Source organism: Cibotium barometz, chromosome 38 (assembly GCF_041138505.1).
Source record: "Cibotium barometz isolate CiBa-2024 chromosome 38, ASM4113850v1, whole genome shotgun sequence".
Taxonomy (NCBI): Eukaryota; Viridiplantae; Streptophyta; class Polypodiopsida; order Cyatheales; family Cibotiaceae; genus Cibotium; species Cibotium barometz.
In genome coordinates, this window is record NC_141083.1 from 36,003,505 (window position 1) to 36,024,741 (window position 21,237).

Consider the following 21,237-nt stretch of genomic DNA (forward strand, 5'->3'; position numbering starts at 1 on the left):
AAGGGAAAGTGGCCTTCTATAAAGATGGTAGAGTGGTGATTATGGAGAGGCGCTCTTCATGACGGCGCGAGACCTATGGGACTACACTCAAAGTTGCTACTTGGAATTGTAATGTATCTCTACGCCTTGATGTAGGGGCTTTTGAGGATAGTTTCACTGGGAGGGACATCATCTTCTACTGTGAGACGCATCAGGCTCCTGGACAGTCCATGCCACATGTTAGTGGATACCGATGGGAGACAGCTTGTAGAGAGGAGACTCGTTCAGAGCATAGAGGACGGGGCTCATGAGGAGTGGCAGTATTGTTTAGAGAGGAGCTACAGCCACTGATACATATAGTCCGCAGAGATGAGCATACATATAGTCCGCAGAGATGAGCAGGCTAGGTACATGTGGGTTAGACTGAGGGCAGAGACGGGCAGATATCTCTACATTGCTATATGCTATTCTGCTCCTAGTACATCAGTGTATGCATCCCTTTTCTATTTTTGATGATGACATTTGGGAGTTCTCCAAGGATGGTGACATCATTCTCCTGGGGGACTTCAATGCCAGGACCGCCCATAACCAGACAGTATTTTATGATACCTCAGAGGAGATGTTGAGGGAGCTTGATGTTAGGGATATGGGCCTATCTAGACTCTCACAAGATGAGGAACATACAGTGTATGGGCGGTATTTGATAGACATGGGGATTGCACATGGATTGGCCATCCTGAATGGCCTACAGAGATTCCCGACATCGGGCGGTTTCACTAGCTTTCCACATCGGCATGGTGCTAGTACAGTGGACTATGTTATGGCTCAGTCGAGTCTCATTCCCTCTTTTCAGGATTTTATGGTAGGCACTAGGCCGGTTGGAATAGCAGTGGATCATGCTATCTTGTCCTTCACACTCACATTTCAGTTCAGCACCGCTCCATTGGGACAGGTCTCCACACACACTCGTTATACCTTTACGAGGGAGACTGACACCATGTACACGGATGAGATATATAGACGCTTATGTGCGGAGGAGCCGGGACGGCAATTAGATGAGCTCACTCAGATATTGATAGAGACGCTTCATGCTGCAGCATCAGAGGCATATCCCCATAGTCAGCCTACACGGAGAGGATATGGGAACATGCGCCAGAACAGTTGGTATGACGAGGAGTGCAGAGAGATGAGGATCAGACTATAGAGAGAGGTGCTCATGGGTGTTACCACTCACAGACAGTCACGGATTACCTTCCGGCACTAGTGTGACGGAAGAAGAGGGCTTATCTTCCTCAGTTAGAGAGGGATTTGTATCAGTTATTTATGAGTCAAGACTCAGGCGAGGCATGGAGACTATTCCATGAGCATTCACCATCACCAGCCATTACCTCCACAGAGATTTGGGGTGAGTAGGTCGGAGCCATGCCCAGAGACATGTGCTTTCTTTACTGCTGAGATGGTAAGGAAAGCTATTGACAGGATGAGGACTGGGAGAGCATATGATCATGATGGTTTGGTTGCAGAGCACTTTATTCATGCCAGAGAGATGCTTGCAAAGCTTATTGCTATGATGTTTAACCGAGCCATGTGTGAGGGTTTTCCTGAGACTTGGAATATGTCCACGATTGTGCCTATCTTCAAGTCAGGGGATCCCATGCTTCTTGGGAATTATCGTACCATCATCATTGGTCACACATTGGCTAGATTATATGCATCTATTCTTGAGCAAGAGTTGAGTAGATGGGCAGAGAGAGAGGGCATACGTGCATCAGGGCAGGCAGGGTTCAGGAGAGGTTTCTCCACTTTTGACCATATCTTGACACTCAGAGCAATTATTGAGGAGGGCAGATTATATGGCAGGAGGATTTATTGTTGCTTTGTGGATTTCCGCAAAGCTTTTGACACAGTACCGAGAGCTAGACTGATGCGCAGACTACAGGAGATGGGAGTGCCCACAGAGCTGATTTAGGGAATCATGGCTTTATACAGGACAGTTGTGGGGCAGGTACGTACTACTCCGGGTATATCTGAGATGGTTCACTCCACTATTGGGGTGAAACAAGGCTGCCTCCTTTCTCCCACCTTATTTGGGATGTATGTGGATGAGGTTTCGGACTATGTAGAGCGGAAAGGATAACAGAGGAGCAGAGCTAGCAGGGACATCGATTCCGTTGTTATTGTATGCTGATGATATTGTGCTGATCTCAGATTCTCCAGAGGGGATGCAGCGTCATTTGGATGCATTGCACACGTTTGCACAGGACAATGGATTGTCTGTTAACCTTGGTAAAACCAAGGTGATGGTGTTTAACACCACAGCAGAGTGGGTTAGGAGGTCAGTACCCACCTTTACATATGGTCAGGAGACAGTGGAGTATACAGATGCATATACTTACCTTGGTGTGGTTTTTAGTGGCCCACTATTTTCCTTGAGGAGAGCAGCGGAGACCAGATTGACCAGAGCTTATGCAGCATTGGGGAGACTAGAGAGGATGTGTTCGCAGGTTCAGTTTCAGGAACCTCGAACAAAGCTCTGGCTCTTTGACACTTTGGTCACTTCAGCCATGCTGTATGGAGTGGAGATATGGGGACCCTCAGTGGATCACCACAGCCGAGCTGGTAGCACTGATGGTTGGAGACATATGGAGAGGCCCTTGGTTTCTATGATTTCCCGGATGATTAGGGCCAAGGCCTCCGTACCACATGATATTATCCGTGCAGAGATGGCTGCCCCCCCATTGGTAGTAGAGGCACTCACTCGATCAGTCTCCTTTATACATAGCACTTGGGCTCTCCCTAGAGACAGATATGCTCGCTTGGCCCTGGAGTCTTCACGACAGTTGGCATCACAGGGAGACGGATCATGTTGGTATGCACAGATGACAGCTTGGTTCCAGTTGCATGGCTTTAGTATGGAAAGGCTACCTCCATTTCAGTACTCCCTGGATGCACCCTCCCTCTCTCTCACACGGGCAGAGATTACCAGAGCAGTTGATTCAGCTGGACACTAGGAGGACATGGATACAGCCGACACAGGAGCTTGGTACGAAGATGACTTTCTATAGAGATCATCTTCTCCAGCTCACGCACGATGGGTTTGTGATTAGACCCAGCTACATGGATACTCATCTTTCTCATGGGGTACGGTGTGCTATTGGTCAGATGCGCACATCCTCACACCAGCTAGAGATTGAGACTGGCAGATTCAGAGGAGTACCAGCTGAGGCCAGGATTTGTCAGCTGTGCCAGATGGAGCCAGAGACAGAGTTACATTACATATGTCACTGTCCAGTATATTATGAGATACGAGGCCGTTTTCACTGCCTGTTTAGAGAGGGTTTCGGACCACTTTCTAGAGTCATGAGATACCAGGATCAGAGATGCCTCGGATTATACTTGCTGGAGCTTCGTAGACATAGAGAGAGGGTCTCTTGAGAGGGAGGGGATCAGAGAGGGAGAGACACCTACAGAGGCAGATTACAGACTTCTTTCGACCAGAGATTGAGCAGTCTGGCTAGCAGGCATTGCAGCTAGCCCCAGAGTATAGCCGCACTAGAGGTACACTGATTGATCGGGCTATAGAGCTGGGGCGGTCCAGGCGGCCCAAGATGAGAGGCCCATCTCGACACCAGCGGAGACTACAATAGAGGATCAGGACCATACTAGCACGGCATGGGAGACGTCCAGTCAGAGTACTCACCATGGAGGACATTGAGGATATCCGCCACCATCGACCGATGAGAGACATCTTTGGGTGATGTGTATGATGCTTACCTTTGTTGCTGGAGTTTTCCTCCTAGATGTTATCCATTAGGAGCTCCTAGTACCGTACTTTTGCTCATAGTTATTTCAGTTTCAGTTAGTTGTTTTTAGCTTTTCTTACACAGACATTGTATCAGATCCACCAATTGTTGTAATCTTTTGGTCTCATAGGTCATTTTGGCCTTTTGAAGACGTTAATATATCATTTCATTTCATTTCATTTCTCTCTCTTTCTTCCTTTGGAGTATGTACTATGCTCTAAGCTCTCTCTCTCTCTTTCTTTGTGTCACAGAGCTTCCAGGATCCAATATGCCGAAGCCATGCAACCGCTCTACTGGCAGGAGCACACCAATGTCATCCGTGTTATTAATACGCCGACCCAAGCTGGTTCTGGCATGCGTAGATGGCAGTGCAAGTATTGCAACTTCGAGCTCACGAGCATAATTTCTCGTGTCGTGATACACTTGACAGGTATTGGCACCACCGGCAATTGTGGTGGGTGCAAGCAGGTGCTGCAGGATATCAGAGACAAGCTCATTGCTGAGAATTCATCAACAGCAAAGGGTTCAAAGAAGGTAAGGGGCAGCCAGCACACTCAAGATGCACTTCATGATGCGCTTGTGGGGGTGATGGGTGATTCTTCCACACAGGATAGCCAGCCTACAGGGGGCAGAAAGAGGGCCCGTGTCATGCAGGAGGGTGATGAGGATGATGATGCACATGTGCTGAGACAGAGTACTTTGCCTTCACGTGTGTCATCTCTTTCGTGGGTGAAAGAGAGACAAAAAGTGGCTGAGATGGAGATTGCTTGCACTCTTGTGGAGTGCAACATCTCCTTCAATGTACTGAGTACTGATCAATGGAAGAGAATGGTGAGGGCCATAGCAGAGGTTGGCCACACAGACTCGTGGTCCGGGGTGGAGTATAACAAAATGCGTACCACGATGCTTGAAGAGCAGAAAGCCTTGATAGACAAGGCATTGGTACCTGTCAAGGCAGGATGGCAGTCTTTTGGGTGCACCATCATATCTGATGGTTGGAGTGATATGCGTAGACGACACATTATCAATATTTTGGTGTCCTCATGTCTTGGCACATACTTCTTGCGGGCTGTGGATGCAGGAAAGGCAGGAGAATCCATTAGTGCTGAGTTTATTTATCACCACATCAGACATGCAATTTTGGATGTTGGGCCAGAGAATGTGGTCCAAGTGGTGACAGACAATGCTTCAAATTGCAAGCGTATGGGTGAATTGGTCGAGGTAGAGTTTCCTCGCATTGCTTGGACTCCTTGTGCTGCACATTGCTTGGACCTGCTGATGAAGGATATTGGAAAGTTGCCATGGGTGCAACCTGATGTTGCAGATGCCATGAAGATTACTACATTTTTTCGAAAAAAACATCAGGCTTTGGCCATCTTCAGGAGCCATAGTGCACTTGATATGGTGCGACCCTCGAAGACCAGGTTTTCTTATATGTTCCTGGTCTTGCAGAGGCTTTTTAGATTGCGGGACCCACTACTACAGACTGTGGTGGACCCGAAATGGAGGTTTATGCACCATGCGCAGACAGAGGCCACTAGATACATTAAGTGGAAAGTGCTCGACGAGGCCTTTTTGACAGAGGTACAGAGCTTGACGGTGGCATTGCAGCCTATCCATGTCCTCCTCCGAATCACAGATATGGAGGGCTCTACTCTTGGACTGGTCTATCATCTCTTCATGGAGATGAAGCGCCATATTGCCGCTTGTACGACATTGACGGAGTCTCGGTGAGTGTACACTTGGATATTGTTCTTGGCTGATTATATTAATATTAAATAATATGCACATTGCAACAATATGTTTAAAGTTATATTATATAATGACTGTTGGAATGTTGGCTTGTCAATTTGTAGCCGGGGTGACATCCTGGCTATTGTAGAGCGGCGATGGACATTTATGAGCCGTCCCATTCAAGGGATGGCTGCATTGCTTCATCCCTTCTACAAGAAGCCAGAGCTGTTTAGTGAGAGCATTCTGCTCACGCAGAAAGACCAGTACATCAACATAATGTACGACTTGGATGAGCAACTTGAGGTTGATGCAGAGATGGTGAGTTTTATGAACAATCTAGGACCATCCTTTGCTAGAGCGGTGGTTTTGAGAGAGGAGGTGATGAAATTTCCTCTCACGTGGTGGCAGAGCTATGGAGGACAAGGTCTTCCAAAGCTCATACTACATAGCAGGAGCAAAACTACATCATAGAAATGTCCTCAAAAGGCCCATAAGGGCTAGTCCAGAGTCTAGACTCCACAATGAAACGTGATCTAAGAGTCAAAACTCCTCATCAGATGATGATGATGATGACGATGCACCAGAAGAGAGCAAGTCCCCATCTGTCAGGACATTGCCCTCGTCGTCATACTCAGGCTCTGCCATCACGGGCACATGTGATGATGTGAAAGATGTATCATGAGATCCATGTGCTACATCATCATCTCCTGGCTCACTCTGAGTATGAATGAGAGTGAGCCTCATTCGCCCGAGTCCGCTGCGTACGAACAGGCAGCTTCCCCCGACGAATGCTCCTCCGTCTAGCGCTCTCTAAGTCTGCAGCCTCCTCACGCAAAGGTATCGCCAAAGCCCGTGCGCGTGACCTTGTGACACGGCGATCGATGCTCTCCAACTCTCTATGAAGGAGTCGTATAATATCTGCCTGCTCACGCTGCTCCACGTCGTCCTCAGTAGAGGTTGGCACCATCTTCACACGGGTCGGATCTGCATGTGGAAAAGCAAAATCCGACAAGTCAGAACCACAAGAAATGACTTAATTATATTGAAATGTGTCAAAAGACGTACGACAGTTAAATATACCTGCTCAAAACAAACTGGGTTTTGTTGAAATTTGAGAAAGCTAGGCTTCGGAAGAGGCCAGGACGAGAAGGATCATATCCCTTTCTCCTCGCTATTATGGACCCTTCAAGGTGATTCAAAAGATCAATGAAGTGTCATACAGGCTTGCTTTACCTAGTCATTGGAAGATTCACAATGCATTGCATGTGAGTCTTTTGCGGAAATATGTCGGGCCAGATCCTGACGAGCCTGTCACAGAAGATCCGCCAGAGATTGATGAGCGTAAGGAGATCCTCCAGCTAGAACAGATTGTCTTTCACAAGGAGAGAAAGCTACCTGCAGGAAAGCTTTCCAGGAGATACATTGTGAAGTTCAAGAATTATTTACCCATTGATGCAAAGTGGGTAAACGAGGATTATTTTGTTGATTACCCACAGTTGTTGCAGGCATATCTTGAGGCTTTTCAGTTGAGGACAACTCTTTAGAAGCCCGGGGGGATGTCACCAATTGGCCAACCATTTGGTCCATCTCCAGATTTGTGTCTCGTTCGCTTGAGGCCAGGCCGGTGTCTCATGTGAAGGGGCCAGTTTTTTGTTTTGCATAACATGGACAAGAGCCAGACTAGTGCCACCCGTGTGTTAGCATGATGGTGTCGTATGGACGGGAGCCAGACTGGTGCCACCCGTGTATGACCTGGACTGTGTTCTATCCATGGGATTCACGCCATGGAAGAGCCAGTATTTGTGCCGTGTCTTGCCTATGGGATTGTCACTCCATAGGGAGGCTCGTGCCTGGATCTGTGTCTTACCTATGGGACTGTCACTCCATAGGAAGACCGGGATTTATACTTACTGTCGTGCCATCACTGTGCCCGACAGGAATGTTTAGTACTTGTTCCATGAACGGGAGATATGTCCATGATATTGTTTGCACATGCATTCATGTTTTGCATGCCTGGAACTGTCTTCGTGTGACTTGTATTCTTGTGTTTGCCTGTTTGACGTGCCACTTACTGAGCGGGGACACCTGCCAGTGAGTCGTGAAGTTTGCTCTGTCTTCTGACAAGTTTTGTTGCGTGTGAACAGGTGGTAAGTGTATTCCATTTGTTTATTTTATGGCATTACTTCTAACCTTTGTTTTTATAAGGTTGCAGGTTCACACCCATTAATGAGTGGGTGGCCTCAATAATTTATTTTTGCCCTTTGTAGGGTGGGCACCCATTATGGGCACCCACACATGGACCATGGTGGGGAGGGAAGCCCTCCCTTAACCGTATGTGGGTGGTGGTGGGTGCATGGTCACCTACCCCCCCACCTTTGGGAAGCCTTCAACTGGCCGCCTCCCATGCAAAGGGTGAGTCGGCCAGCTGTACGTGGTCGGCCACCTTTGCCCGCAAGCGATCCGCTCCACCTTGGGCGTGCAGGCAATTTTTCCTTTCACTTGCCCACAGGTGGCGCACTGGTGATTCTACTTATTGCTCGCAGGCAGTTGCGCCCAGGTGCCACCCTCTATTGCTTGCAGACGGCTGCACACGGGTCTCACCTTTCTTGCCCGCAGGTGGCTGTGCCCAGGCGCTTATCATCTCTTGCCTTGCAGGCGGCTGCACACAGGTCTTCTCTTTTCTCTTACCCGCAGGCGGCTGTGCTCACAACAGGTGACTCTTGCTCCCCATATTATCGGGCAGCTGACTGGCGGGCAGCAACCAGGCTGTTCTCTTTCTTGCTGGCTATTGGACTGCTGTTCAGGGGTTTCCCCTGTGCAAGTACAGCCGGTCAACAGCAGTCTGCAGCAGCCCATCTCTCCATCAAACCCCGGGTATAGTACCACGAACTCACACATATATTGGCCAGCTTTTAATCTGTTAATACCAAAGGTTTTTGCAAAGCTTATTGAAAAAGGATTCAAGCAAAGGTCCTTGGTGTAAATCATTCGAGGGATATTCACTGCTGCTAACACCCGTTCGGTGCCGGGTAGTCCAAGCTTTTGGAGAACCACGGTCCGTGGGTGCCGAGATCGGGAGAGCCAGGCGTTAGTACGGGAGCGCCTGTTTGTGCGTGGTCCTGGAACACCAATGGGGCGCTCTTTGCGGATTCCAGTGAAGGCACGGGACCGTAGAGACTAGACTTCTTCAAGCGGATCGCTCTGCTTTGAACGTCTACTTCAAGTCTCTTGTTTGGTAACTGTATTTATCTCAGTTGTACATGGACATCATCTGGTTCATCGAACCCATGGAGCAAATACTCCCAATAATATATCATATATTGAGGGGGGGGTCGGCCCGTTCCGGCCCCAGTGCTGGTGTCCATTGATCATCATTTCATTTCAATTCAGTTTTTAGTTGTTATTGAGTTCACATTCATATTGTGATATTTAAGTTGTGCTATTTACGCGTGTGGGTATCCAACGGAGTCTATTCCCACTTGACGGGATCGGTTTCACCTTCACTCCAATGAGAGGAGGGGAGTTGCTGGTGGGAAGGCTCTACAATGATGTTATCATCACCGAATATATTGTTTGGTATATGCTTTCATATTTCTTGTTTATGGAAAATCTGGCTTGAAAAGCCAGTGGACCATTGTACAAAATAAAATTTGGTAGGGGGGGGGGGGATCAACTTGGTTCCGGTTCCAATGTGGTTGGTCAGTATGCAATTGTTCATTTTCAGCATTGTCTTTGTCTTGTGATGTTTCCATTTCATAAGTGTTTAAGTGTTATTTCCATTTCACAAGCATTAAGTGCTAAGTAAAGTAGTGCTCATACCCGACCAGGTGAATTACAATGATAGTGACTCTTTAGATTTATCTTGTTAAAAATTATAGCAGCATCTAATCATTCTAGGATTTGATGCGGTGGAAAACGGTTCTTGATTGTCAGCTTGTTAAGAGCACGATATTCGACACAAAGATGTGTCGAGCCATCCTCCTTGACCAAGAGAATTGGAGCCGCAAATGGTGCAACAGTTAGTTGGATAAATCATGACCATAGCAACACCCTCCTTGACCAAGAGTATTGGAGTGGCAAATGGTGCAACAGTTGGTTGGATAAATCATGACCATAGCAACACCTCAAAGTGACAATCCAGGTCTGCCTGTTGAGGTGATAGCTCGGAGGTTCCAAGCTTATGAAGAGGGAGTAGAGGAGAGAGACAGACTTAATGAAGAGAGAGTAGAGGAGAGAGAGAGACGGCATACCTCGTTGGATCCCAATCCAAACCATGCCACTGTGAGTGGTGTATTTGCTTGTATTACTGGTAACTGAATTATGCAGAGCACAAAGTGACGGGTAACAAAACGTAGACTTGCTGGAATGCCTTTGACCTATGTGATGATGTGTTTCGGCTGGTTCTAGGCTAAGTATTGGCAGTTGCGCACCGGGCTGCTGGACGTGCGGGGGTGGATGATGTGCTTGGCAGCGGAGAACTTTGCTCTTGGTACTTGGTGTTCTCCTTTGCTTGAGTGCTTGAATGAAGGCTGGTTTTCAAATCTGAGAGATGAGAATGAGGAGATCTAAGCACCCGTAATGTAGGAGATGGGCTACTCCCTTGAAATGGCCGAGCAGCCCTACTCTTCCATGACTGCTGTGTTTTTTTCCTTGTAGGCCTAGCTGACCAGCCAAGATCTTGTTTGGGCACCCTCCATATGTAAACGAGCCACCTATTGGCTGTCTCCACTGCCCATATACTGTCTGCCCATGCCCGCTGTCAAAAAACACAGCCCTTACCGCTTGCTTGCTGCCCAGAACTTGGGGGTATTCAGCATCTGTCCAGCATCCGGCTCTTGGCCTAATAAGCTGCCAAGACCTTTGTACAATGCATAAGCCAAGTGGGTTGTGATTGATGTGCGGGACAATGCACAGGCTTGACACCACCTATAACCCAGGCTGGATGGCAACTGATGGCTTGTCCCTGGACTAGGGCCCACTGCATGTTCTGTGCCCATCCCGAAAGGTAACTTGATGTTGTAATCGTGTACAATTATCTCTACATGGCACCCTAGTACAACAGGTGCATGTGACACCGGGACATTGAATCCTTTTGACAGCATCGAGCCTTTTTCATCTCTGAATTAAAAGATTTATTATGTGTATTTTTTTTTCTGATACTGGTTTGTTAAAGCAAAGCAGTTGCTAATTGGTGCTTTCATCTATCCAGGATTTGAAGCCAGCAATTTCCTACTTGCTCCCTGTGCAACTTGGAAGGGTGCAAAGTGCTTTGAAGGTACCACATACTGGAAAATTTTGTTGAGAATAAGAAAGCTTGTTTTCTTGCAACTATACACTCTCATGCTATCCAATCATTTTTTTAATTGAACTCCACTGGCTTTATCAATGGCTATGTACTTGATTTTAACTTCCTATTGATCAAGATTTTAGAATGGATATGACAGTCTTTTATTTGCCTGTATGAATGAGCATGGACTAGCTGTTCCTTTCTATTGAAAAACTTTAGGCGACTATGGGTAACACTCGGCTTTTGACTTTGTTTTTATTGGGAACTTTGAATGGAATGGATAGTTCCGATTTGGCTTGTTATGTTCAGCTCGGAATCTTGTAATCTTTGATGGGGTACTATGTGCATTGATGTTGGCTCTCTTTAAGAGAGACTTTGTTGAAGAAACTTGATGTGGACTCAAGTTAGGTTTTGAACGACTTAGCCATAAGGAAACACAGTTGTGGTGTTTGCAGCACAATACTCAGATAACAGGTTTTAACTATGCTCTTGAGCCAATAAGGTGATAGCTCAAGTGGTAGAGATGTTTGACTAGGGCCAAGAGGTCTTGGGTTCAAAACCCCACATGGCGGCATCGCCTAAGGGCGGATAAAAAAGTGCCTATGGGCGGTAAAAAATAGTAACTACAGGAGGATCTTGGACCTAAGGCTAGTTGGGGAAAAAAAGCTATGCTCTAGATTGTTTCAAAATCTCCTGTCAGTTTCAGCCATTGTTGGGCTTGGCCTAGCTATCCGCCTTTTTGAAGGACTCCTCCCAAGGATCACCCAATACACAGGCATAAACAAGATTAGAGAAACCAAATAAAAGGGGTGCAAGCAAGCTCACCACCCAATCGTAGGTTTACGTCCACAAACCTCCCCCAAGCCAGGGGCTAGGTTCCACTCCCACAAGTCCATGCTAGTTAGCCTTGACGTCCCATACTACCAGTGCCTGTCCATAGGGGCCCTTGGCAAGATTATCTGCCATGTTCATGGCATGAGTAAGCCTCTTGGTCTAGGTCCAGACCACACTGAATCAATAATAACCCAAGACTCACTTACACTTCAATCATAAATAGTGAATAATCTTGGAGTTATTAAATTTGAACATAAGCCACCTATATCCGCTTGCTTTTTCTAATCCTAGGGGCTAGGGTGCCCCTAACCGTGTTGGATTAGTCCCTAACCCCTACGGTTAGTGCTAGGTACGTAACATTCCTCCCCTGCATCAATTGTCTTCGAAAGCAGGCTTATGCCTGGCTATCAAATCCACATGGCCATGTTTCCAAGAACCATCTCAACTGAAGTTGCTATTCCTCTAGCATATGATGACTGTGGAACAAGACAAAAGAAAACAGAATCTTCTCAGGTCCTTGAAGAACATAAACCATCCTTCAATCCTCCAACTCCCCGTGGAATTGGAAACTTGAAATCCCTGAGACAACCATCTGCAAGCTGCAGCATAATAACCCACCCTTTTAGGATGTGGTAAATCTTCGTACCTAGGGGATATCATATGTCGAGGAAAGTAGAGAGTTGGAGCTAGCATGTGGAGGCGAACACCCAGGGGCACCCCCCTTTAGCACTAGAGCCCATGCACGACCTATTGCAATCATCACTAGGGGCTTTGCGATTCATAGGTATATCTTGCATAAATAGGCACCTTGAGTACCAAAGCCTATGCACGACCTATTGCAATCATCACTAAGGGCTTTGTGATTTGCAAGCATATCTTGCATAAATAGGCAATCACAATAGCTAGCACCTACACCAAGCCTCATCATCGACAACCATCTAGGTATCATCGAGGAGGGTAGAGCATGCCATTGGAGGATTCTGCTGCATTGTGGATTTCCAAGCTTTTGATATTGTCCTACATCGTCTACAGGTGATTGGAGTCTCATTTGACATGGTTTGGAGCATCATCGCCCTCTTTGAGTCCATCATTGGACAAGTGAGAGTCCGAGGAGGTACATTGCAAAAGATAAACAAGGCTACCCTCTATCACCCACTCTTTTTGGCCTCTACATTGATGAGGTATCGAGTTTATTGATAGATTAAACGGGGCTGATCCTGCTACTCCATTAAGATGACATCGTCCTCCTTTCAGATTCAACTGAGGGGCTTCAGAGACATTTGGATGCTATATAGGATTTTTGCACTCAGCGGTACCTCAATGTTAACCTTGGTAAAACCAAGGTAATGGTCTTCAACACCTGAAAATGACACCAAGGTAGACATATGATAACACAATCTCCATAGGATATCCTCGCTTCACCATGGTTCCCGCAACACATGCCAGATGGCTTCCATAGCAGTGAGCACATGCCAGAGTGACACGGGGATCTGCAGCCTTGAGCTTACTTGAGCGGAAGTGCTTCCACACTCATTTCTAGGAGCCTAGGACCAGAGGTTGGCTTTTTGGCACTAGCCTTGATGTATGGAGCAGCCTTCTGGGGACTAGGTTTATACAATGAGGGTTGGCAATGAGTTGAGAGGCCCCAGGTTATGAAGTTCAGGTGTATGATCTGCAACAAACCATCAGTCCCACATGAGATTATCTAGGCAGAGTTTGTTGCAGCCCCAATGGTAGTGGATGCACTCTTTTAGACAGTCACATACTTCCTCTCATCAGTCACATAGATCCCCATAGGTACCCAAGGCTTTCCCTAGAGTTCTTGAGACAGCTAGCACTTGAGGGCTAGGCCACCCTGGAGTTTCGTATGCCCGAGATTCCACTTGGTTCTCAGGGTATGGGCTCTGCATGGACCGCCCCCACCCCTTCAGTACAATTTCGACTCCCCTTTTCTCCAGCTCTCCCATGAGGACACTAATCGGGTTATCCGGTTAGATCTTCTCAACTTGTACACCCACTACACATGGATCATACTTTTGGAGCTCCCATCGAAGATGCACGTCTTTAGAGATCACTTTCTCAAGCTCATTGAGGATGGATTCATCCAACAGTCGGGCTACTTGAGTGTTCCCATGTCCAATGTCATGTGGATTGCAATTGGCCAGATATAGGCTTCATCCCGCCGCCTCAGAGTGGAGATAGGGAGAGCTGAGCATGTCTTTAGAGCTGACCCTCCCTCGTTTGCCAACCATCACTTGCTTCTTCCGGACTGATGAGGAGGACACCCATACAGTGGATTCTTGTGGACCGACCTCGGGCTGCCATGGACCCACCATGCTTGAGAGGAGTTTCCTCAGACCGACATTCTAGTGTGCTTTGACGCATTCAGACCCTTGGACGTCGGCTACGATCCCCTCATCAGCTCTAGATCTAGGACATGCTCCATCGCCATTGAGCTACCCTTCCACGTGATGTAGGTGAAGGAGACCTCTCGGCCATACTCATTAGCCCCATGCTTGATATTTTGAAGAGTGGTATACCATCTATTGGGGGATGATGCTCCTCTCATTTTCTTGCTTCATGCTCCTGGTATTCCATGGACAATTTTGTATCACTTCAGTGAGATAGTTTTGATTTGTTCTGTTTTATTTTCCGTTCCATAATGAGACGTGACATGGACATTATCGTATCACTTTGGTCTCATAGGCCCATTGGGTATACTGAGTATGACCACTCGGCCATACTCATTGGCCCCATGCTTGATATTTAGAAGAGTGGTATACCATCTATTGGGGGATAATGCTCCTCTCATGTTTCATGCTTCATGGTCTTGGTATTCTATTATGAGATTTCCGTGGACAATTTTGTATCAATCTAGTGATACAAAATTGATTTGAAGAGTGGTATACCATCTATTGGGGGATGATGCTCCTCTCATGTTTCATGCTTCATGCTCCTAGTATTCCATGATGAGATTTCTGTGGACACTTGTGTATCACTCTAGTATCAAAACTATCTCACTCTAGTGAGATAGTTTTGATTTGTTATGTTTTATTTTTTGTTCCATAATGAGATGTGCCATGGACATTATTGTATCACTTTGGTCTCATAGGTCCGTTGGGTCTTTAGTAGACACTTAATATATCCTTTATCTCTCTCTCTCTCTCTCTCTCTCTCAATAACATGTGGAGATCTTATCATAAAGGGGAGTTGCTTTGCGTTCTATTTTGGAGGAGGATGGTATCACTATGTGACCACACATTTGTAGCACCACATAGATACTTTAGCTTATGTGGCTAGTCTTGTACATTTTCTCTCTTTTCCATGGTTCCGGTTTATCATGGATATGTATTGTACTACCTTTTGAAGACGTTAATCTCTCTCTCTCTCTCTCTTTCTCTCTCTCTCTCTCCCCTCTGCATTCAAGTTGAAGAAGTTGTAATCGGCAAGGCATGTTACATTCTCCTTGTGGGTCCGGGACTCCTGTTGGTGGTTTTTGCGGCTCCTTGGTGTTGAATATCCTCAAGTGCAGGTGCAAGTTCACTGAATAGTCATTGATTGGCTCACAAGAGTGTGGGAAATCAGCATAAGTTTTTGAGATGAAATGTGGTTGAAATGGGCATTCACAGAAGTATACGTTTTGGCCAAGAGATAGAGCTGTAATAATGTACTGAAGGTTTTTTGAAATAGGTTTTAAGTTGGAAACTAGGGGCAACCTTTCTTGCAACTAGGTTGTCCTCTAAAAGTAAAATTCACACCTCGAGAATTGGATGGCTTGCCCTCATTTTGGCATTCAGGCTGTTCATTCTTTGGGGCAGGTCAGATTACTTAGAGCTGCCAACATCCTGCCATGCATGAGAGGTTTGGGTTGACAAGTAGCTGCTGTAGCTTTTGTTTAGTTTGTACATAGCTGGTACTCCAGCATTTTTCGTACAGTAGGCAGCAAGATGAACGAGTGTGTTAGATATTTGAGTTTTTCTGCGATTTGAGTGAGTTTGTGCAAGTCTTCTGCAGTTAAACTGTGGTATCCTCTGAAAGTGCAATTAGCCCAGGTGCTGTTGCATGAGATGATTATATGCCTTGATGGGTAGGAAAATAGTTTTTGAGATTGTGCAAGTGTTCTGCAGTGTCTCAAATCTAAAGTGCAAGAAGGCTTCCAGGAATTGATACATGATGTGATTACTATGTCATGATGGACACAATTATCATAGTCACAGGGAATGGGCATTTTTGGACTTGGGAATGTTGGGGATGGCAGCATCTTCCTGTTCCCATTCTTGTCCCATGTCACTCTATAGTCACAGGGAATGGCCGTTCTCAATCTTTTCCGTCCCCGTCCCTATTTTGTGTCCCATGTGACTATGACAATTATAGCCGTTTTTCATTTGGGATTGAGAAGTCCAATTATAGCCGTTTTTCATTTGGGGTTGAGAAGTCCAATTTTCCAATTCTTCCAATGGGGTACAACCAAGGAAATGTTGTTTGCCATGATCAGGTCTTTCTTTGCTCTTTTTTTTGGGGTCAATTTACTCGTGCATTTCTTTACAGAATATATTCCATCTACACAATTTCTATACATCTACACAATTTGTATAGAAGTTCAGTTTGGTCTCTAAACGTGTCCGTTCTTAATATGTCTTCCTGGCAGTGCAGTATAGAAGCTCAACCTTTAAACATTTCCATTCTTAATATGTCTTCCTGGCAGTGCAGTTCTTTTGAAAGCTCTCACTGTATGCATCCTTTTTCTAGAACTTCTAGTTTTAAAATGATCTCTAGAGCGCTGTTGTATTGGTCAGTGTATTATGCACGGTTAATATCAATAGTCAGTTGTAGCTTTGCTGGAAAGGCTTAACTATTTGGCATTTTGCCTCAGCTTTCAATTTATATAACTAATGGTTGATTACTATTTTTCAAGTTTTATTTTTTTGTTTCAAGGTTTTGGCTGACTTGAAGCTCTGCTCTTCAATATACAGCTGGCGTTTGAAGCTCACGATGGCCAGAAAAGGAAAAGCGGTGAACCATTTATCATTCACCCTGTAGAAGTAGCACGCATTCTAGGAGAGCTTGTATGTATTCCCTTGCTATCATTTTACCTTTTAAAAAAATGGTATTTATGTGCTTATCTGCTTATAATGTTTAAACTTATACTTTTTCTTAGGGTATTCCTTCTTACTTCTGAAATGAAAGAATGAAAAGCTTGAGGGGTATTTGAATATTGTCTCTAAATCTGTTTGCAGGAACTAGATTGGGAAACACTGGCAGCCGGTCTACTGCATGATACTGTTGAGGATACAAATGTGGTCACTTTTGAGAGGATAGAGGAGGATTTCGGTCCTGTTGTGCGGCGGATTGTAGAAGGCGAAACGAAGGTAAGAGTTTATTGATGCCTCTGTAGAATATCATTTTGCAATGGGCTTGTCTATCAAAAGTAAATTATTTTGTAAGATTAGTTTTATTCCAATCTTTACGAAAGGATTAACATTGGTAACTTTTGTTTTCTGTCCACTTCAGTGAGTGAAATTGTCTTTGGTCTGCTCCTGCAGGTCTCAAAGCTAGGGAAACTGCAGTGCGCCAGCTCAGATGCTGTTTCACGTGATGTTAAAGCAGATGACCTCAGGCAGATGTTTCTCGCAATGACTGAAGAGGTTAGCTATGCTCACTATGTTGCTTTTTTCTATGATGTATGTGTATGTTGTTATCTTTTTTTGCCCTGTGCATTAAAAAACAACGCTGGGCCTGTATAAGTGAGTAACCCAGTATGTTGCCATGTGTATTCCCATATCTTCACATGCGAGACACATATCAAAATCATCCATTCTATATTTTACCTGCTTTGCTTTGATTTCCATCTTACTTTCTTGACATGTGAAAACTCATGTGCAGGTCCGCGTCATTGTTGTGAAGTTGGCAGACAGGCTGCATAACATGCGAACTCTCATGCACATGCCTCCTCACAAACAGGTATTATTTGCAGTTTTTGTGAGCCGAAGGAATCGCATTGCCATCTTTGAGGAAGCTGACCTTAGAGTTATCAAAAAGTTATCGAGCAAGGAGTGACCTGACACTTCATTAATTTTTTAATTTGAGCTTAAAGACTATTCTACAGTTGCCCAACATCGCCCATTTCTTGAGATAAAAACCAATATCCTTGGGATGTTTGTGCCCATATGTGGTTGAGCTTATCTTAGTGAGCCTAATATGATAAAGTTGCTAGACCTTCAGACCTGTTTAAAGCTAGCTTTTGAGAGGAGAAGGTAGTTTTATCTTGAATAGAAACCCAAGAGTCTCCTGCAATACATGCAATTCCCCATTCTATTCATGCAAGCTCATATTCCCAACAAAGCTATCAGAACTAGGTTTACTCTTTTGCTCCCCAGTCACTTAGTGCTCTCAAGTGTGCAAACTGTAGCATTCTTGTCCAATAACTCCATAGCATTTCACACAAACTTGTGCATGTTTTGTCCAATAACTCCATATCATTTGACACGAACTTTGTGCATGTTTGTTGATGTTGTGTTGTCTGCTATCACATGTTGACTTTTTAGAGTATTTCTAACTTATTTATTGGTTTTTCTGTCAATTGTTTGGCAGAGTTACATAGCTTCTGAGACTCTTCAAGTGTTTGCACCATTGGCAAAGCTCCTAGGAATGTACAAAATAAAGGTAATGCATCTGTTTTGTTTCCGCCTGTTTGTCTGACCTTAAATGTTATGCTTACCCTTGGTGCTTGTGTTATGGGAGGAGAGGCTTGAAATATGTGAGAACAATGGGACAAAAGGTCTTCGTTATTTTTGAATTGGTAAAAGTTTTGGAAGCTTAGGATGCTGGCACTTTTTAGTTGTTCTTGTATGTGATATGAAAGATATTTTAGAGACTGTGCTGCTGATTCTGTGGTGTGTTACGTCATATTCTCCCCTTCGCTATTCTTCCAGCTTCTAATTTTGAAGTGATAGATGTTTTAGACATTCCATTGGTGGTTCTTTGGCACGTTCACCCATTTTCACGCAGAAAATTTTGCCTGTAAGCTACTGATATTGTTGAGCATTTCAAAGTGTTCGGGTCTTTTGGAAGCTTTTGAGAAAAGTTCGCTTTTCGACTGGAAGAAAGCATATTTATTTCTGTAGTCTTCTGAAATCTCGAAGTCATTTCTTTGGCCAAATGTCTGCTCTTGAACATGGGGAGTTGTTTCAAGCATTCCAACAGACCTATGGGTGATCCTGATTGAGCGACATAAGATGAATAGCCACAGGGACATTAAGCAGCCACCAAGGCAGACACATGGCACCAGAAGGAGAGACATTTGACTTGATAACACTGACCGAGTTGCAAGTGCAAGTTGCAACCCAAGCAGGATGAGATATTTTGCATTGAATCAAGCTCCTTGACAAACATCTTAACCTTGGAACTCTAGAAAGTTTTTCAACACACTCCTTTTGGTTCCTTCTTTGAATCAATTGATGCTCTTATTAAGTGGGAAAGCGAATTTGTGGTCCTTGATACTGCTAACAAGATTGCAAACACGGAGAATTGTAAGCATTTTCAATGGGCAGGTGACTTCAAGGTGATAAATTGTGTACTTGGGTCTTTGGATGATCAAGAACAGTCCTTTATACTTGTCTCAACAAAGTTGAAATGAGCTCGCGTTGTAGCTTCCCTGTCTGTGCACCTGTCGCCTTCGCGGTCGCCCAACTCCCTCTGTCTTGTGCTGTGCTCCATCTCCTTGCTGCCTGGTTTCGCTCCCGGCTCCTGTCCTCCGCCTTCGACCTCCTCCGCCCTGTTGAGCCCCTGCCTTCAGCCTGCCATCTGCCTTCACCCCCTCCAGCCCCCTGGCTGCCTGTATCCCATCCCCCCCCCCCCCCCCCCCCCCCCCCCCCCCCCCGCGCGCCTTCCTCCTCCTCCGCCCTGAGCTCCGCCTTTTCTCCTTACGGTCTGCTGCCACTTCTTCTGTTTTGTTTCGCTTCCACTCCGCCAGTGAGTCCCCCGCCCACGGCTGAGCCTCTTCATCGCCCAAGCCCTATCTCTCCTTCGTAAGGTCAGCTTTCGGTTTATTTTTCTCTTCGGCGAGGGTCGGCATCTTCTGGGCTTGACATCTCTAGGAGAACTCCATGGCAGCAGTTCGTCATCCCCGACCGAGGCCGCCATCCCTCGCCTCCTATTTGTTGATACTTATGATATGCCTGGGGCCACTTACATCACTGGCGTGTTTGGTAGGATGCTGACATGATAGATCTTCGCCAGTGATTCTACAACTGGACTACACCAGCTACTAGTCCACCATTGAGTAATGGCATACTTACCTTGCCAGCTCACTCACTTAGCGTGTTCACATTATGGACCGCATGTACATAGTACTTTAGTACTTATATTGTATTTCGCTTATCTTTTGGTAGAACCCTTCTGTTGAGAAGAAGAAGAAGGATAATTTTCAGCCTCTTATCTTGTGTGTTCTCTTCTAGGGTTTGTGTGAGTGTGTGTGTACTTACAAGAGCTCAAACTCTCTTCCTTCTTGCATCTTTTCACTATCAGCAGCTGCGGGAGAGTCAAACTTCACTTGTGTTGGGTGGCTCTCCACGCACTTGCAAATCAATAAAGTGGTCACGAGGTAGGCGACTGTCCAAACCAAGAGCTCGAGGTGTCAAAGGTTGGCGGCCTCAGTAGGGGACGAGGGAGGGGCTGCCATGGAGTCCTCCTGCAAGGGTGAAGTCCAGAGAGAGCCAAACCTCACCGAATAAACAATAGCCCATATGCGAAAACCTTGTAGGCATAGTAACCAGAAACAGCCGTTTCCTAGCTCGAAAATGTGAAAACGTTGTTTCCTGAGAGTCGCCATTTCCATTTCTCCGTTTCCTAATCTCCGACAAATTATCACCCATTGATTTGTCTCATCTAGAGCTTGCTTAGTGATTTTCGACAAAGTTTGCTCACTGTTTATTTCAAATTATGATGGTGTACATTTTCCCAAGTTAATAATTTTCTCATTATATTTATATATTAAGTATCATACATCCACCGCTTCCTAGCTGTTTCCATCCTAGTTTTGAGCCGTTGCCATTTATAGAGGCCGGCCGTCGTTGTTGCAATTTCCGTTTCATGCAACTATGCCTGAAGGGGTGAAAGGGTGGAAGAAGCTAGGCGAAAGGATGGGAGGGCGACGTGAGGAGGGCTGGGGGCGGAAAGCGGAAAGGGGTGAGGTGCAGAAGATGGGGAGCCGGGAGGAACTGGCTGAAGGAAAAGGCCGAAGGAAAAAAGGTGGCAAAAAAGCTGGAGGAGGGTGAAGAAGATGGGCGCAGAGAAGAAGAGGCGGGGCACCCAAGAGGCAGAGGAACGGCTGGATGTTGAGAAAGCAGGAGGCGAAGGGTCACAGAAAAGGGAGATGGAGCAGGGCAGCAAATGTGCAGAAGGTGGAGATGGGGAGCCGGTGGGCGGTGAGTAGAGGGGCAGGCCGAGAAGGGGCGAAGGAGGGGGTAGCTCGGTGGCCAATAGAGGGCGGAGGGTTAGTGCAAGGGGGGGGGGTGCAGAGCTCCAGCTCCTTTGCCTTAGCAATCATACTACTTACCCACAAGAAGAAAATTGGATTGAAGTTGTGGAATGGGTTTTGTT

At 45.9% G+C, this 21,237-nt stretch overlaps 1 protein-coding gene and 1 pseudogene across 2 annotated transcripts in view; both read left to right on the plus strand.

The window, feature by feature from the left end:
• Positions 1-21,237, plus strand: part of RSH1 (RELA/SPOT homolog 1) — a 65,051-nt gene that overhangs the window by 19,138 nt on the left and 24,676 nt on the right. For both annotated transcript variants that reach the window (XM_086777716.1, XM_086777717.1), the window contains exons 5-10: positions 10,726-10,791; positions 16,611-16,703; positions 16,875-17,006; positions 17,181-17,282; positions 17,521-17,598; positions 18,229-18,300. In XM_086777716.1, the coding sequence (XP_086633842.1) occupies positions 10,726-10,791; positions 16,611-16,703; positions 16,875-17,006; positions 17,181-17,282; positions 17,521-17,598; positions 18,229-18,300 (543 nt within the window). The remainder of the gene's footprint in view (positions 1-10,725; positions 10,792-16,610; positions 16,704-16,874; positions 17,007-17,180; positions 17,283-17,520; positions 17,599-18,228; positions 18,301-21,237) is intronic.
• LOC147616653 (uncharacterized) lies at positions 2,072-2,990 on the plus strand (annotated as a pseudogene).